This window comes from Durio zibethinus, chromosome 20 (assembly GCF_047325235.1).
Source record: "Durio zibethinus cultivar Kanyao isolate XHJ-2024 chromosome 20, ASM4732523v1, whole genome shotgun sequence".
NCBI classification, from domain to species: domain Eukaryota; kingdom Viridiplantae; phylum Streptophyta; class Magnoliopsida; order Malvales; family Malvaceae; genus Durio; species Durio zibethinus.
This window is the reverse complement of record NC_143181.1, coordinates 629,598-648,261: the sequence shown is the minus strand read 5'-3', so window position 1 is coordinate 648,261 and position 18,664 is coordinate 629,598. Positions and strand designations below refer to the sequence as shown.

At 35.9% G+C, this 18,664-nt stretch overlaps 3 protein-coding genes across 7 annotated transcripts; 1 reads left to right on the top strand and 2 right to left on the bottom strand.

Moving 5' to 3' along the window:
• The first annotated feature begins 984 nt into the window (after positions 1-984).
• On the top strand, positions 985-6,354 carry LOC111315241 (protein NLP4-like). 2 transcript variants are annotated; one of them, XM_022916826.2, is made up of 5 exons: positions 985-1,317; positions 1,908-2,934; positions 3,497-3,544; positions 3,636-4,605; positions 4,927-6,354. In XM_022916826.2, the coding sequence occupies exons 2-5, from the start codon at positions 2,023-2,025 to the stop codon at positions 5,793-5,795; spliced, it is 2,799 nt and encodes a 932-aa protein (XP_022772561.2). In that variant the 5' UTR covers positions 985-1,317; positions 1,908-2,022; the 3' UTR covers positions 5,796-6,354. The 2 variants fall into 2 exon arrangements, with proteins under 2 accessions (XP_022772561.2, XP_022772562.2); XM_022916827.2 differs by having other exon boundaries at positions 1,003-1,317; positions 1,789-2,934.
• Positions 6,355-7,293: 939 nt separating this feature from the next.
• On the bottom strand, positions 7,294-10,626 carry LOC111315239 (putative serine/threonine-protein kinase PIX13). 4 transcript variants are annotated; one of them, XM_089749053.1, is made up of 7 exons: positions 10,336-10,626; positions 9,676-10,028; positions 9,059-9,194; positions 8,793-8,938; positions 8,516-8,639; positions 7,658-8,076; positions 7,294-7,472 (listed from the first exon to the last, which is right to left on the bottom strand). In XM_089749053.1, the coding sequence occupies exons 1-7, from the start codon at positions 10,400-10,402 to the stop codon at positions 7,455-7,457; spliced, it is 1,263 nt and encodes a 420-aa protein (XP_089605179.1). In that variant the 5' UTR covers positions 10,403-10,626; the 3' UTR covers positions 7,294-7,454. The 4 variants fall into 4 exon arrangements, with proteins under 4 accessions (XP_089605179.1, XP_089605178.1, XP_022772559.1 ...); XM_089749052.1 differs by having other exon boundaries at positions 7,599-8,076; positions 10,336-10,623; XM_022916824.2 differs by having other exon boundaries at positions 7,635-8,076; positions 10,336-10,618.
• A 3,069-nt stretch (positions 10,627-13,695) lies between these two features.
• On the bottom strand, positions 13,696-18,033 carry LOC111315238 (putative serine/threonine-protein kinase PBL21). The gene is made up of 7 exons (XM_022916823.2): positions 17,211-18,033; positions 17,065-17,100; positions 16,763-16,926; positions 16,409-16,598; positions 15,072-15,463; positions 14,352-14,700; positions 13,696-14,065 (listed from the first exon to the last, which is right to left on the bottom strand). Exons 1-6 carry the CDS (start codon positions 17,308-17,310, stop codon positions 14,389-14,391), a joined length of 1,194 nt encoding a protein of 397 aa, XP_022772558.1. The 5' UTR covers positions 17,311-18,033; the 3' UTR covers positions 13,696-14,065; positions 14,352-14,388.
• Between the last annotated feature and the right edge of the window lie 631 nt (positions 18,034-18,664).

Below are 18,664 nucleotides of genomic sequence, written 5' to 3'. Positions count from 1 at the left end.
TCATTTTTCAAATGAAAATAATACTGTATAATTGAGTTAAATAATTTTCATATGTAGAAAATCTAAGAATTTTTTTTTTCATTGTCAATGTTAAAAGATATATAAATTTATTGAATTTCAAATATTTATTTTAAAATTCACTTTCCGTTACTAATTATATTTATCTTTGATTAACTTAAATCAAATATTAATTTAATTTCTTTATAGTTTTTAAAACATAAGATAAGATATGAAAATACAAATTAGGGCCAACAACAAGTTACTTTTATATATATTTTTAACTTTTTTAATAATTTTAAAATTGATACTAGTTTTTTTTTTTTTTTTCTATATTTTAGATTTTGTTAGATTATATTTCTACAAATTTGTTATTTTATGCTTGACTTTTATACTTTTATAATAATGTAATGATACTTCACATAAGTAAAAAAATGAAATCTGTAAATAAAAAAAGAGGAGAATAAGTAGATAGAGACAAAAGTGAGAAAAATAATACTAAATTATAATTTAAGTTAGTTAAACTAAGATTTACATGAAATAATTATTTATAAATCAAAATTATTAATATTTACATATAATATGTTTTTTTCTTTTGAAATGAGTCAATTTTTTTATTAAAATATATTTATACTTTATAATATTTTTAAAATCATTTCTTTTTATATATATATTTTTTTTAATTTAGTGGGAATAAAATGTAAAAATATTAAAATGTTTATCTAATTTTATAATATATTTAAAAGGATTATAGAATTTCAGAGGGGGCAGTTGCCCCCACTGCCCCACCGTAAAACCGTCCCTGTATACAACAATTACCCTCCATTATTAATCATCATTTATCAGAGTCTAACATCAGCGAAGCATAGCAGATTAGTTGTTGTTGTTCTTTTCCAGTGGTCGGCTTGCAAAGGTTGACTTTTCATCGTAATTTCAGGGCCCACGAAAGGATTTGTTTGTGTGTCGCGTGGGGCCAATGCTTGAAAGGCAGAATCTTCATTCTCATAAGAGTAAGCTTTTTTCGAGGGGCGCAGAGAGATAGCACCTATGAGAGGCAACAGCTCTCATCTTGCGGAGTTTTGAAGAAAGACAGCCTGTTTCAAGCTTTTATGAGATCTTTCATGTTGCTCACGTTGTTTTTGTTCCTGCTTCTTCAGACAGGTTTTCTTTTTGAGCTACTATATCAACTTTCAAGAAAAAGTACAATAAATAAATATCACCAGAAAATAAAACAGTTTGGTATGATCTGGACTCTGGCGTAGTACCCGTTTAAGATTTAGGGTATCTTCAAGAATCTCGACATGGTACATATACTACATGGTGAGTTGCTGTCTTTTGTTTTTCTTTTGCTTTTTATTTATTTATTTATTTTTTTTTTTGAAGAAATTGAAAATCCTTTGCTTTTAATGGTTAAATGTTTTGGGTTATATTAGTGCATAGACCATATTAGTTAGCTCTAATAATCTGGATTATGGCGAAAATACTTTTCTCAAGGGTATGTTCTTTATTCCATCTGGTAAAACGAGAATCTTGAATCAAAAGTGCTGAAGTTATCTGCTGACCAGCCAGAAAAAAAAAATGTGGAAATTGAGTTTTTATATGCTTATTCCTTTGTTCAATGTGGTACTCCTCAAATTGGGATTTATCCTTTGATTGATTCTCGTCTTACGTGCTGGAGATTTTTTTCTTTTTTTTTCTTCTCTTTTTGACTGCTATTAGATGTGGAACAGCAAAAGAGAAGACTAATCTGTATATGATAGACAATAATTATTCCTTATCTTTTGCCTTAAGCTTTTGGTCGATCGGCTTTACTATTTCCAATTCTCTGTGGAACTTCATTATTCTTATGATCTTATCCAAGTTGATATTCCTGAAGAATTTGATCGGTCATATTTGGTCAATATGGACAGATTATCTTGTGAAGACAGGAATTGATCCTTGAAGTTATTCTTGTCAAATTTATCGTTGACATTAGATCATCCTGAGGGACCTTCGATTTCTAAAATTAAGTGGAATAACGCCGTGATGGAAGATGCCATTTTCTCACCAGGCGCCATGCTGGGCGGCCCGCCGGATTCAGCAATGGACTTCGACTACATGGATGATTTGTTGTTAGACGGGTGCTGGTTGGAGACAACAGGAGGATCTGAATTCCTTAATCCTAGTCCATCCAGTTCAAATGCTCTCTTTGATTCTGCATCTATATGGCCTTCTTCAGAGCCTAACACTGGTGATTTAGGTGGTGGCCTCCCTCAAGTACAGAATCAAGGAGAGAATCAAAGACCATTGTTGCCAGGGAATTCACATGTGAATGAAACTCAAGGTGAAAGTTGGGTCAGTTCTCATTTTAGCCACAACTTGGTTGTCGCTGACAGGGATCACAGTCTACATGGTGATTGTATAACTGACGGTTGTGAACTGAGCAGAAGATGGTGGATTGGACCCACAACCAATCCAGGTCCTACAACTTCTGTAATGCAGAGGTTAATTCAGGCACTTGGTTATATTAAAGATTTTGGAAAAGAAAAAGATGTCCTTGTACAACTATGGGTACCTGTAAATAGAGGAGGTAAACGTGTTCTAACTACCAGTGAACAACCCTTTTCACTTGATCCCAACAGCCAAAAGCTTGCAAGTTACAGGAATATCTCTGTTAATTATCAGTTTGCAGCAGAAGAGGATTCCAAGGACATGGCAGGACTGCCTGGTCGGGTTTTCCTGAGTAAGGTTCCAGAGTGGACTCCTGATGTCCGATTCTTTAGAAGTGATGAGTACCCACGAGTACATCATGCGCAACAACATGATGTTCGTGGAACCTTTGCACTTCCTGTTTTTGAACAAGGTAGTAGAACTTGCTTGGGTGTTATTGAAGTTGTGATGACTACAGAGAAAATCAGGATTCGGCCTGAGCTTGAAAGTGTTTGCAAAGCATTAGAGGTCCTTTTCTTTGCCTGTTTTGTGTTTTCATTTTTGAGAGGTGGTGAAATTATGTAGATTGTTCTTATTCAACTAATTCAGTGCTATAGACTGAAATTTAATGAATATTAGTTTACCTTTATTGCAAGTCTTGGTGAATAATTACTAGAAACTGCATTTGGAAAATGGTCAATCTCATGCATGTGATTAATGATTAAATTGAATAATTGTTGAGTTTTTAATTCTTGTTCCATATTAAACCGCTAATTCCTTGCACTTTTCTCTATAAATTTGCTTATTGATTGTTTTTCCTCTTTCTTATTACCTCTTTGGTTGTCACACATGAGTAATTGCAAATGTTGTTGACGCTGAATGTTGCATGCCATGCTGTTAATTGCATCCCTTTTAAACTAGCTGTTGTTAGGAATCTTCTGCTAATGCAATAGCCAACTTCAGGACAGAAGGAAATGAAAGGTTCTATTTTCATGAATTTTCATTTATACTCTGTTGCTTATAGTTGCAATTTAAGCATGCAGTTCAAGTTCTGAGAATTCTCTTTAATCCTGTTTTTCGTTACAAGCAGGCTGTCAATCTCAGGAGTTCTATAGCTTCCAGCACTCAAAACATAAAGGTAAGTTCTCATAGACTTATGGAATAAATTTAACCGCTAAGGACTTCTGAACTTGTTCTTGCACTTATGGGTTAGACTCACGTTTTATCAGGCATGCAATAATTCCTACCAAGCTGCCTTACCCGAGATCAAAGAAGTTTTAAGGTTTGCTTGTGAGACTCATAGATTACCCCTGGCTCAGACTTGGGTTCCTTGTATCCAGCAAGGTAAAGAGGGGTGCCGACATTCCACTGAGAACTATGTTCATTGTGTGTCTACTGTGGATGATATCTGCTATATAGCTGATCCGAATATCCGGGGTTTCCATGAAGCTTGCTCTGAGCATCACTTGTTAAAAGGTCAGGGTGTTGTCGGGGGAGCATTTATGACTAACCAACCATGCTTCTCAGCTGACATAACTTCCTTTAAAAAGACTGAATATCCTCTTGCCCACCATGCCAGGATTTTTAAATTGCATGCTGCTGTTGCAATACGTCTGCGATGCATTCACACTGGTAAAACAGATTTTATCTTGGAGTTTTTCTTACCTGTGGACTGCAGAGCTCCAGAGGAACAGAAGAAGATGCTTAATTTACTGTCCATCATTATAGAACAAGTATGCTGTAGCTTAAGGGTTGTAACAGATAAGGAGCTAGAGGAAGAAACAGATTTGGCAGTTAGTGAAGTTATAGCCCCTTCAGACGGCATACCTAGTGGAGAAGAGTTGTCAAAAGAGCAGTGCACTCATCATTCACAAAGGTGTTCTAGAGAAAATTCATCTTGGACTGCCGGTCTCACTGAGGTCCAACGGAGCAGTGACGCTGCATTGGTACTTGGAAAAGAAAAACAAAGGGCAGTGTTGGATGTAAAATTATCTGAGGTGAAGCAGCATCAAGAACATATTAGCCTAAGAGAAAGTGTTGAATGTGGAGATTCTACTTTTAATGAGATTAGCTTTTCGAGTGTGGCAGTGGGAAAAGCAGGAGAGAAAAGGCGTGCCAAGGTAGAAAAAACAATCACTTTGCAAGTTCTCCGCCGATATTTTGCTGGAAGCCTAAAAGATGCAGCAAAAAGCATTGGTGGTAAGTGTTATTGCATAAAGCTAAAGTTGATTAAATGTTTTGGTTTTAGTGTAAGCTCGGTAGATAAACAGCTTGATATATTTTTTTTTCTTAAAAGAAGTTATTGTTGAAAAATGAAGAAAGAAAAAGGGTAAACATTTAAATTGAAGAGGTCTGTCAGTTACCATATTGGTTGCTATTTTCTTTCTGGTTTATTGGCTGGTAAGTGTTGCAGAAAGTATTCTTGTCATATAGCATGTTATACTAATGAAGATAAATGTATATTGTTCTCTATTATTTCTTTAGATTTTGATGTCATTTCCTGTTTTCCTTCAACTTCAGTGTGCCCAACAACGTTGAAAAGAATCTGTAGGCAACATGGAATAAATCGCTGGCCCTCTCGAAAAATCAAGAAAGTTGGATACTCCTTACAGAAACTCCAACACGTCATTGACTCAGTACCAGGTGCCTCTGGTGCTTTTAATATTAGTACCTTCCATACAAACTTTTCAGAGCTGGTCTCTCCAAAGTTATTGGGAAACAGTACATTATCGACCTCAAGGCTGAATGATCAGGCAAAGCAAACAAACATACAGCCTGAGGGTTTTAATTTCCTGTCCCAAGCTGCTACTTCAAATTCACCTTCCTCCTCATGTAGTCAGAGTTCCAGTTCAAGTCATTGCTGTTCCGGTGGAACACATCTACCTTCAAAATTTAACATTTCTGGTAATGAAGATCTTATAATTGGAAAGAGCTCTGGGGATGGTGAGATGAAGAGGGTCAGAAGTGAGGCAGAGCTGCATGTCTTAAGTCAAGAAGGATCAAATTTGTTCCCAAGATACCAGAGCCTTAGATCTCTTAAGGAACAGCTTATTTCTGACAGTCTTCAACCTATATCCAAGAATACTAGCCAAATTGCTCAAGATTTGGATGCTCAAAGGTTAAAGGTCACATACGGAGATGAGAAGATACGGTTCCGCATGCAGAGAAAATGGCGGTTTAAAGATTTATTGCATGAAATTACAAGACGATTTAATATAGAGGATATAAGTAGATTCGATCTCAAGTACTTGGATGATGATTCTGAGTGGGTCTTATTAACTTGTGGTGCGGATTTGGAGGAGTGTATTGACGTATGTCGATCATCTCAGGGGAACACAATTAAACTCTCATTGCAAGTTTCTCATCATCATTTGGATCGGTCTTCCTGAATCAGTGGTCCTTAGTGATATAAAGTTGTAATAGCAACAGTTACAACCGGATATGAATGCTTTCTCTCATTGATTCGGATTTGGCTCTAATCTTGCTGTTTAAGTTATGAGAAAGAGATCTTGGTAACAATCTGTAAAGCAAAGTTTTTGAGAGCAGAAATCTTAATGCTCCTCAGTGACAGTAACACTGTTGGATGAAGTGCTGGAGGAAACAATCTTTCTTTGCCTAGCAGAGAGGTTAAATAAAAGGAGTGCTTGTGGCAGGATTCGGAGAAGTGAAGATGACTATTTTCCGCATGGCAAAATAGATACTGGAGCCGAAGGTGGTTTTAATTTTAAAAGTTTCATCCGATACCATGAAAGCCATCTTAAAGCTACGTCTCTGTTAACTGAGTATAGGCTGAGTGCTTGAAGTTGGTGCATTTGGAATCTCTTCTTTTTTGGCTGAGATTTGCTGTATTTTTAGTCATTGACTGGAGTTGCAATTAAAAGCTGCTATGTAAAAAAAGAATAATATAATAAGAATAGTAATAAAGAAGAGATTTTGATTCTCTTTTGATATCCTATGAATTATAAGAAATTGATATGTTGTCTATAAGCTAGCTTTCTTTTTCTTTTTCGTGTACACTGCTAGTGCTATGGGGATAGTGATGATAGAGACATCCAAGTTTCACTTTAGACCATGATGGGTAATGGGTGACAGCCTAGCCTAGGGAGGGAACGCCAGGAATTCCATCGTGGGTGGAATGCTATTATCTCGTTTGCTTGGAGGCCTGGAATAACTATTTCGGGTGGGGACTTATTCCAGTCGAACTCCAAATAAACTATTACTCTCCTCTTGATGGGGGAGTAAGTCTTTGTCTTCCTTTGTGTACTTCAAAAAAAAAAAAAACTCGCTTTCCTTGGCAGAGTGAGCGTTTCGGATGGGTTGTGGCTGTTTGCTGTTTTTCTTATGCATAATAAGTTTTAGGTCTTACAACATCCAAAATAACATCTTACAACAATCTACCTAAGATAAAAGTAAAAGATAATAGTTTAATTATTTCGGAGATATCCTTACGTGCTAAGTTTTTCAAAATATCCGTCTCATTATTGTTATTATTATTATTATTATTATCATTGCAAAATATAGCTTTTGTTCTGCTTCTGATTGCTTATTCTTTGCATCTATCTCAAACCATGAAAAGAAAACGAAGCATATTCATTTTCGGTGGTGTCGTTTCAAAATTTAATTTGATTTATATATATATATATATATGCAATTTTTCTTTCGACAGCCGACTTCCATTTGTTGTTTCCAAAGTGGCAAAAACCAAGTGGAAGTGTTTCACCAAAAAGTTGGCTTCCTTTTCTACATAAGAGACAAAAAGAATCCCGCTCCATAACGAAAATTTTGGGAAGATAAAAACAAGAAAACTTTAGTTACAAGGAATAAAACTCGAAAACTTTGGTTAAGCATAATGGGGAATTGCCAAACCCCCAAATTGTACCAATGACGTTTTCGAGCCCAGAACTTTCTTTGGTTATAAGTAAATCCCGATGCATAAGGCCCAATACAAGAACGTGAGTTGACTAACAGTGAATAATTTGCTTGGAGACTTGAGTGCAGGAAATTTGTCATTGTGATTAGTACTCCATGCTCTTGATTTTGGCTTAAAACTAAGCCTCAAGTAACACCTGCAATTGTATTATACATATTCTTAGCTGCCTGAGTTCAAAAAGAGTTACTAAAATAATAATAATAATAATAATAAGCGAAAAATTTTTGTCAAATTAAGCTTATAGGATAGGAGTGGGAATAACATTATAACATGTATGTCACATGCACATCTCCTGTACCATAGTTATCGGTGTGACCTAACTGTGGAGGAGCTTTTATCATTCGTGTTCCGACTGCCGGCACCACCCTTCCTAGAATGTACCTCTTGGCCCTTAGCCTTTCGCTGCGATGTGCTATCTTTACTCTCTTTAGGTTTTCCATCCATGGCACTGATTTTTTGTAACGTCTCCAGCACCTCTTCCATGGATGGACGATTTTTAGGATCAGATTCCAGACACTTTAAAATAAGTTCACCGGCTTGCAATGCGGCATTGAGAGGGTATTGTAGCCTTGGGTCCATTATTTTCTTGAGCTTTCTCTTCTGAGTCAGTGAATGTTTTGCCCATTCCACCAAATTGTGCTCACCGCTGGGACGATTTGTATCCAGGGCCCTTAGACCTGTTAACATCTCCAGCAGCACGACTCCGAAGCCATATACATCACTTTTAACATACAGATGACCTACAAATTTTTATGCATATTATGTCAGTCTTTCATGTTCTTTTACCTCTTCTTCATCGTAAATTCTTATCAGGACATCTTCCATAACGGAAAATTGATACTTCTAAAAGGAAATCTATAATATGGGTTAATTAATTATACCCACTCAGAAACTTTCAAGTTAGTGTGGAGAAAAAAACCCACTAATTTAATTGTAGTAATCGAATAGACAATTCAGCTTTAAGTACAGCTTTCGTGTATTTCATAATTCTGGTGGGTGGGGGACCCTTTTGGGCAGAGTTTTGAAGTTTGAACCATATTTATCTCAGAATCTTCTACAAGGGCTCGACCCCATTTACCCAAAAGAAAAAATACACCAGTGCTACTGCATGCTATTTGACAAAATAGGGGCAACACTCAGGAGTTTGAATAGAAATGTATGGCTATGATTGCCAAGTACCTGTGGCAACATATTCTGGAGCTGCATAACCATAAGTGCCCATAACCCGTGTGGTGATATGGGAGTTGCCATTGATTGGACCCAACTTTGCCAACCCGAAGTCTGAAAGTTTTGCATTGTAGGCCTGGAAAACGAAATTGGAACACAATCAAGCAACAAATAATTGTTTAATAGGAAGTTTCTACACTACGTAGGCACAATATGCTGGTGCCTGGGAGTATGATACATGAGTACTCTCTGAAAGCTAAAGCAATGAAAAATAGAGAGGGGCTTTTACCTCATCCAGCAAAATATTGGAGGCTTTAAAGTCCCTGTAGATTACACTCTTCTCTGATGTATGCAAAAAAGCCAAGCCTTGAGCAGCCCCGATGGCTATTTTAAGCCGCGTTTCCCATGTTAGAGGCTCTGCTGCTCCTGCTGGCACTGATTGAGTTAATAAAATAGCTTAAGTTTCTCTCCAATCTCTCAAAATAAAAAAGAAGAAGCAAGATTTCAACGCAAACTAACAAGTTTAAGTCATGATGTGTTACTTAAATTACGTACTTCTGAAGAGGTGGTTTTCCAAGCTCCCCTTTTGCATGTATTCATAGACAAGGAGGAACTGATTCTCCTCCCAGCAGTATCCCAAGAGCTTTACGAGATTCGAATGGCAAAACTTGCCCAAGAATTTAACCTCTGCCTGACCTTACAAAATCAACTTTCACTGTGGATTCATTTACATAAGAGACTACATATATATATATATATATATATGCAACCAAAACGACGACTGTTGACAATCCTTTCTAATTACGTAAAATGCATGATCATGAATTTCCAGGAATATTTAACGTTAATTAATATACTACCTATTTCTGAAACAATATATAGTTCTCCATCCATATATGATTTGTGATCTTGGCACGTGTACAAGACAACTTCCAAAGAAAATTCTTCTAGGATTGTTATATTGTTTAGGTCAACTCAAAGAAAAAGAAGGGCAAATTATAAAATTTATTTCCTGTAGCCAGAAAATAATCATAGAAAGGTATAATACGTCGCCGTATAGTTGGGTAAAAAAACACACTTCTAATTTTGAGACAATATTCCCAAGATGATGCTATAAAATTAATTTGCTTAATGTTGGTAGGAGTTATTACATACAAAAGAAGTTTAATTACCTGCCACTCCTGTAACCCTTGAGAGCTATCTGGATTTGATTTCTTAACGGCGACAGCCATGCCAACGCCGACTTTTGAGGGATCGTAGGTTTTCTCATCAACCCAACCCTTGAAGACTCTACCAAAACCTCCCTCCCCTAGCACCGTATCTGGCCTGAAATTTCTGGTGGCAGCCTTAAGTTCCGCTAAAGTGAATATTTTTAAGGTGGTGCTGACAATCTTTCCACTTGCGGGCGTTGTTTCTTGCTCCTTGCTTCTTCCTTCCCTAAAAGTCCCGTTATCTTCAGCGCTCTCTTTGTTTCTTGTAGCCGGCAATCCATTTTGTTTGCTGTCTTTTAGTTTTTTGGTTTCTTCTGCATATGTTTGTAATCAATCACAAACGAAAACAAATGAGTTCAGACACGCACACACACACACACGTATATATATATATATATATATATATATAACTGCAAGAACTTAATATCGTTTTTTCAACAAAAATACGATTGAAAATTTGATTGTTTCTCACCTCTTGTGTATTAATTCTCTTACCAATTGTCTGACTCTAAACAAATTAAAATGAAACTACTGGAAAAAGTTTCTTAAAGGACAATAAAACAAGAAAATTATTGGGGGGTCCTGTTGGAAATTACAAAGAAAATTTCAGGGTATACGTACCTGGGCTGGATGGCTTTGTGGTGCATTGGCTATGATGATCAACCTGAGTTCCAAAGCAGTTACCCATATCCGATGACTCTTGCCTTTTGAACTTTGGACATGTTTTGGATTGAATAGGGGATTTAGATATATGAAGATAGTGATATTGACTTTTTTAAAGTTTTTCCTGGTTCGGGGAAGAAGAGAAGAAAGAGCAACGAAACAACCAACTCGTCTCTTGGAGGAGAAAATTAGTAATAGAGACTTGCTGTTTGGACTTTTTCCTTGTTTTTCTTTCAAATAAATGATCCTTTCTCTTCTCTCTTGTTTGTGTCGCTTCTCCTCATTCTCGTTTCAACCTCTTTTTTTATGAGAAAAAATTTAAGGTGAGGAAGATTTTCTTAATTCAGGATTAGGTAGACTGTAGGTTTAAAAAAATTTATATTAGATTTACTAATCGTTTATAAATAAATTATTGATAATGAGGTTTGAATTTAAATTTTACAAATGAAATATTAAAACTTTTTCAATTCAATTAATTTTAATTGGCTCAGCTCCCTTTATATACTCTTTTCTTGCTCTTAAGATGTGCTAAATAATTGCAGCCAAGAAAGTGTAAACTATGGAACAAAAGCCGATTTTTTTTTTTTTTTTTTTAATCATAAATTAAGATTCTTGAACAATAATATAGAAAATGAAGAGAAATGAGCAACGAGAAAGTCAACGGTAGTTTCCCCAAAGCCTTGAGCTTCAGGGGCCCTATCATTGCTTCATTCATCTTGCAGATTTATGTGTGAAAAATGAATTTTGTTTTCATACCTTGACATGACATGACATGACATGATGATGATGATGATGATTAATTTTGCTCAAGTAAGCGTCCAATTTTATGATAATATATATATATATATTATATATAATCTCACTGTTATTCCAGGCCCAGGGACAGGGATCATATAAAGTTTAAGAAAGAGAGTCGTTTTTTCATACATATAACTCCACAAGTATACAAGACCGCAGGAGGTTGTACGTCTGTATTCTTTAAAACGTGAATCACTTGGGATCAGTCCATTGCTTAGGTCGTCGAAGAGAAGTTCTGATGTGACAAGGCAAGCTTCAGACAGAAAAAGAAAAAAGAAAAAACGGTACTTACAATATATTAGTAAAAGTTTGAACACCATGTTAAGAGATTTATAAATGGCTTAAAAGTGTCAAGTCATGTGAGTGTGCATAATTGCATTACATGGTTCAATTTTACATACCATTTCTGGCAATGGCCCAATGATTAAACTAACTTATTTTGCGATTGATGAAGAAAAAAACTGCCAATGGACCTTAACCATGACACTAAGGCATTTAGCCGAAAAGGCAAGTAATCAACAAAGGAACGATCCTTTGATGATGATGATCTTTTCCCCAAAAATGGTTGCCCCTTTTTCTTATTAACAGCTGCAATCAATTAACAAGAGAAAAGGAGGGTAGCAATAAGTTAACATACCTTTTCATACGAGTAAGCAAGAAAGGAACACTTGGGAGATGACACGGTATCCACCACCCATGAGTCCATGACCCGGTCTCAATAGACTAATTCCAGCTTTGTTAACTTTTTTTTTTTTTTAGCAGTATTAATTTATTAACTAGTATCATGCAGTAAATTAAATTCTAAGTACGTGGTAATTAATTATAATGGATTAATTATTGTAAAAAGAAGTAATTCCGATGCTTAAAAAGACTCAAATACTAGCTAAATCATAACTGTCTCTAATACTAGAATTATCATCAAATTGCTACATAAAATTCATCTCCTCTGCTGGTGAGCCAGCCAAGGTTGAAAACTTGAAATGTATATGTGAACAAGGCTTTTATTAAAGTGTTTTCTTTGTTTCTTTTTTCCTCCTCATTTTCACAGGTACGTACTATTCAAACTATTTAATTATATAGTTTGTGGGCAATACTTAAACGTCTCTCCTTCTTTAGTCCATCCATCGGCATTTAGTTTGGAGTTATAAAGGAATGCGAACGATGATATCTCATGCGAAATTTATAAGCATATATTGTTAGTAACATTTCAGAGATCACAGCATAAGTCACTACTCTTTAAATTTATGGTAATCAAGTAGCAAGTAGTGTTAGAAAAGGGTTAGAAAATGCGATTATAATTACATGTGTACTATGACATCATCCAACGGTTGATAATTGCAACACCTATGGTTGAAATAATTATTGAAGTAAGGAGCAAAATGCACGGCAACCTATGCCATAGAATTTCTTCATAGTATGACAATTGACAACAAAACTAGAACTTGGGACTGCAAAAATAGAGGATTGGGACATCTCATATAAATATAACTATAATTATCCCCATTTCTTAATTATCTTTAAGACTACCTAAAACATAAGCCTCTTCAATCATAGAAGATCCACTCTTTGTAATTATAAGTAACAATAAGGGAACCCTATGCAATATAGTTTTTGCTTCATCATGGATGATGTAACAGAAGAAAGTTTTGAGGGTGACTAGCAAGTATGAACAGTGGAGAAATGACGTTTGTTTTTTAGCATTGAATCTGAAATAAGGATATTCGAACGATCCTTCCTTCCCAAAAGGATTAATGACAATATTTCCGAGATTATTAGTACAATGAGCCTTTTTGAGGTCTACAATTTTGCTAGCATTTTAACATTTCAAAATGCACGCTAGCCATTCACTTAATTTGTTCCCGGGTTTAGTCTTGACCCTTAAGAACAGAACTGGCTGGGAATGACCCTACCCCTTAAAGTTGGTCGGCAACGACTTTGTTAACAGTTTCAATTGTCAAAGAGCACCGAATCTGAAATGTGTATCGTGTAGCCAGTGGCCACTAGCCACAACCCAAAGGACCAAAGCTCACATCTCACGTGACATTTTCTTGGTTTTCAAATCAGAAAGCATCTACTCACGGCCCACCCCCATTAGGGAACATCTTTTAGTGATGTTTTCCGTCGCATTCTTAGGAACTTTAAAGAAGAGGATAAAAGAAAAATCCTCTGAAAGAACATACGAACATGGCATTAGGATGTAATTTCCAATAGAATTCTTAATACAGATGCATGACAACTTCTGATGATGAAAACTATGAGAATATATTCAAAATTTTACCTGCTTTGTGCCTGTACATGAAAATTTTGATGCTTAAATATAGATGGTCATTTTATTTACCAGAAACAAAGATTGGACAAGAGTTATCACCTTGGCTTTTCCGAGTGCAGATGACTCGACAACGCCGGTACCATTCTACTATGATGAACAGGAATATCCCTACAACATCCATGTGACAAAATAATGTTCCCTGCTTGGATCGGAATCTCAATGGCTAAACTCCAAAGTGAGTGGGGTGGGAGTAGGAGACAAACACACACATAGAATTAATATGATAACTGCATATTGCCCCCACAATATGTATATATATTGCCATTTACATTAAGAAGGAAAAAAATTTAATGGAAGCCTCTACCAAACCGTACTCATATCGGTACAGAGAAAACTTTGTGCATTCAATGAGAGTGCTCTAAACAAAGTTGACAAGCGTTGACGTTGCTTCCCACACAATGCAATAACCTAAAGTTCTGGCAGTTCTACCATGTTTTCAGGAAAGAAATGCCAATCTTTCAACACCCAAAATATACGCATAAATATACCCACATATGTACTTATTTATTGGTGTATATGGAGTTTGACAAGTCTTTCTTCCATGCTCGAGGAGGTAACAACCTACAGCAATTTATAGGAAAATCCACATTAGAAAATAATGCTGATTCTACCATTCTTGTCTGTCTTATTAAAGCACCATTTATCAAAGAGAAAAAAAAAGGATCTAAAGGAATCAAACCAGCTCTCTACCATGTTTCAAAACATAGATGCTCAAAAGACCATATGAAAAGGAATAAAAATGAGTTTTGTTTGATTATCAAAATAATGAGAAAGGAGAGAAGCAAAATGCAGAAGAGAGCATTCTAAAATATGCTAAAATCTCCAACAAAAATGAGTTGAAGCTTACATGATTGAAGTTTCTTGAAAGCTTTTATCAAACAACTTCAAACAGAGGTCAAACCCTTTCTGGAATTAGATTGGCGAAGAGGACCTTTCTCTGGTTGCATCGGTGAGGATTGTGAGGCATTGTGGACCTGAATATTACGTGATTCAGGGCTCCAGTTCTGACTCTGAGAAGCCAAATATTCAAGTGCGACAACAATATCACCAATTAGTGGGCGAAAGTTGGCTTCTTCATTGAGACACATAGCAGTAATTGCAATTGCATAGTTCAAGCAACGGCGAGGATAACATCCTCGAATTAGAGGATCAACCAGTAGGCCATACTTCTTCTGGTCTTTTAATAACGGATGGGACTGCAACACAAAAGGAATAAAGAAAAAGAAGACATCAGAACTTAGAGATAGAATATAAATTCCACTACTCATTTTTAATTATTAAAGACTGAAGATATTCTACAGGTCTAAAGGGATGCTGCCAGCAAATTCTGATTAAAGGAAAAAAAGCAATACAATCACTTCAAACCAGCAAATCATATAAATTATATAGCAGAGAGAGAACTTAAAAAAATAGCCAAGCGAAGCCCATGTTGGAAAAGCACAACTATGAGAAACAGATTCTTCGTGTGAAAGAGAGGGAGGTGAAAAAGAAAGGAAAGAAGTCAAACTGAATCACACCAGTAGAACACAAAAAGGGAAAAACAGAAAAAAATAAAATGTTAACTTACCCATGAAACCAAGTTCTGCTCTCCATGCTTCTTATTAGTATCTATTGCCTTCCTTCCCGTTATCAACTCCAATAGCACCACACCAAAACTATATACATCAGACTTTAGAGTTAATTTGCCACTCATGGCATATTCAGGCGCACAATATCCATATGTTCCCATCACCCTGGTTGAAACATGAGTATTGTCACCCACAGGGCCCAATTTTGCTAGGCCAAAATCTGAGAGTTTTGGGTTGAAATCATTATCCAGCAAAATATTTGCAGACTTCAAGTCACGATAAATGACGGGAGGATTGGCCTTGCAATGTAGATATTCGATTCCTCGCGCAGCACCAACAGCAATTTTTATACGTTTATTCCAACTCAGAGGCTCTTGACCAGGTTCTAGATCTGAAAACATATTCGATTGGTGGCACATGAGATATGGTGAATAGTTAAAACATTCACAGGAATGATTATTAGGTACCAAAGTAAAACCATTCAATTTTTTCTTAGACTAACATAGTGACTCTCAATTGACTGTCTGGAATCATAAAAAACCTACGTATGTAAGATGAAATCTAAAGTGGTAAACAACAGAGGCTTGTTAAAGTTCAGCACACAATACAACAAAAGAAAACTAGCATCTGTAAAAAAACGTTTGGAGGATTACAGCACAGTAAATTTTCAAACATAAGCATCTGAACAGTACTTTGCATAAGAGAATGGTCTGATTAACACTACATGAAATCACAAGAATAAAGTGGCACACGGCCAAGCATCCAACTGAGAATAAATTGGGATAAAACAAGGTGAAATACATCCCACTTGGTGCCAAATTTTAGATATTTACATTTGTAAGTGCTACTAATATTTAACAGGGAAAATGAACACCACTCCAACAAGCAAATACACATAATTTATCAGCTCATTTAATGATGATTGATTGGTGCACAGCCGTGCAAAGCACAAATTCCAAGGCTATTATACCAGCTTTAGATGTTGTGGAATCTTGTTTCAAGAATAAGTATCAAAATTGGTAGTCCTTAATATATCTAAACAAAAATTATGGCCAATATTACAACTAAAAAAATACCTAATGCCAAGAACTATGCGAGAAATCAGGTAAGCAAAAATTATTAGTTAATTAGATTCTAAGATCAACAGCAAAAACCTTACCTGGAAACTAGAAGTTTGTATTATTAAATAAATAAAGGATGCCCTAAGGATATGTAGTAAAGCGAAAAGTCTACTAACATAACGAGGGATACTATGAAAGGAAACAAGAAACAATAGATAATGTGGAAGTAAAAGGTTTACATATTTAAATAGAATTCTGCACTTAATAGAAATTACCAAAAAGATGATCTTCCAAACTGCCCATTGGCATATATTCATAAACCAAGAGCCTCTGATCTCCAGCGGTGCAGTAGCCAATCAAGGTGACCAGATTAACATGGTGTAATAGGCTGAGCATAAGAACCTCGACAATGAATTCCTGATAGCCTTGAAGACCATCATGATTAAGTTGTTTAACCGCAACAATCTGGTTACAAAAGTCAAATGATCCAAGTCAATTTTAAAAGATGAAAAACAGATTTGGGAATATGCCCAAATATATATACACATATATATAATGTGAATTTTATACAATTTAAATAATAAAGGCAGACAAAGATAGAGAAAAGTGAAAAGCAGGGAGCAACTTGCCTCCCCTGTTTCCAATCGACCTTTGAAAACTCTTCCAAATCCTCCTTCCCCCAGCAAATCGGTTTCTCTAAAATTCCTAGTTGCTGTTGCCAACTCTCGAAATGTGAAACTACGTGCCCCACTGCCTTCGGAGCCTTTTCTTTGATCACTTCCTTTCTTATGCTCTGTACCAATTTTTTTTTTTAAATAATAAATAATAATGGGTGAGGATTAGCACCGGCCGAGATAATCAAATCCGGAGTAAAAAATAAAATAAAATCAAAACTTTCTACGAAATTTGGTATCAAAATCCTTAGCTTTACCGTCTAGACTTGTCTTTCCTCTCTTAGCGCCGGAAGCTAGTTAAAATAAAAAACCAAGAAAAAAGAAGAAGAATTTAACAGATATGCAAATTGTACAAAAGTATAAAAAAAGAAAAAAATGAGAAGCGGGAAAAATAAAAAAGAACCTGAGGAATCAGCGGAATGGCGTGAATTAGTTCGAATTCCATTGTCAATGTCGATTCTTATGTCCTTAGCAGGAGGATTTAAGCAAGGAAAACAATTCATCCTCTTTCTGCTTAATTATTGCAATTAAACAACCAAATTTGAACACTCCCAAACAACGCTAATTATAATTTATCAACCAAAATCTTCCATTGTTCCTTTTCTTAAACCAAATCCACCTATCTACATGTAAAAGAAAAAAAAAAAAAAAAAAACGAATCCTAACCCTAACAGCAGAGGAAAGAAGAGAGAAGAAACTCTCCTCTTCTGTCCAAACAAACAACCAGCACTTTGCGCAGCCTAATGTCTTTCAGATCCTAATCAGCAAAACGCGCCGCAATAACTGAAATCTCTGTATAAAACGGACCAAAAAAAACTAACCCCGAAAGTTCAACCGATAATAAAAAAATATCTTGCAAATCAAGAAAGTTAACCAAATAAAAATTTTAGTAAAGGAAAAAGAAAATTACAACTCGTACAGCTTTACAAAGAGAAAAGAAGAAAGAGATTAGAACAATGGGAAGGGTAAAGGAGAGATTAAAGTGCCAAATTTAGTGAGTGAGTGAGTGAGAGAGAGAGAGAAATTAATCGCCAGATTTAACGGCAAACAACAATGACTAATGAGGTCGCCCTGCCTTTTTGTTTGCTTCTTTAATTTTAATTTTGTTTCGTAGAAAAGAAACGAAAATGGGTTGGAGAGAGATAGAGAGTGGGCCAGTTGTTGTTTGGTTTTTATGAATTATTTTGGCATTAATATTGCTGCTTGATTGTTGCAGGTCGCTCTCCATCCTTCGCTCTTTCTCCTCTTCTCTTCTCTTCTCTTTCCACATTTAAACGTTGCTGGCTGCTTTTCTTTTACCGTTCTGCCCTTCGTCGCCTCCCCTTCTTACGGCTTTTGACACTGAGATGAACTGATCCCAGTTCATTACCCGTGTGGGACCGACCGTTTTATGGAGGATACGCGCTTCGCAATAAGGTAACGGCCCCGATTCGCTCAACCACCGGGGTCCACTTGGATCCAGCGTGATGGGCCGACTCCTTAGGCTTAATCAAATTTCAATCAGCTTTTAGTTTTATGAATTAGTCCACAGATTATTATTATTATTATTATTATTATTATTATTTTACTAGTTTTGTTTTTGGGTTCGTGTTTTGACCGCTTAAACGACAATTTTGGAACAAATTAAACGGAGCATTTTGTGGGGTTTGGAAGAAGCAGATTGTCCCTGTCTGGATGTGGGTTGGATTTGTGAGTTTTAGGAACTTCACAAACTCAAAACTCACGTTAGAAAAAAGTGCATCATTGGCATGTGATGTTTCTAAATGAGACGAAAATGTCTCCATGTCTTAGTTTCCAATTTCACTCAAACTCGGCATTGGAAATTTGCTCCTTTTAGTTTTGAACATTAATACAAAT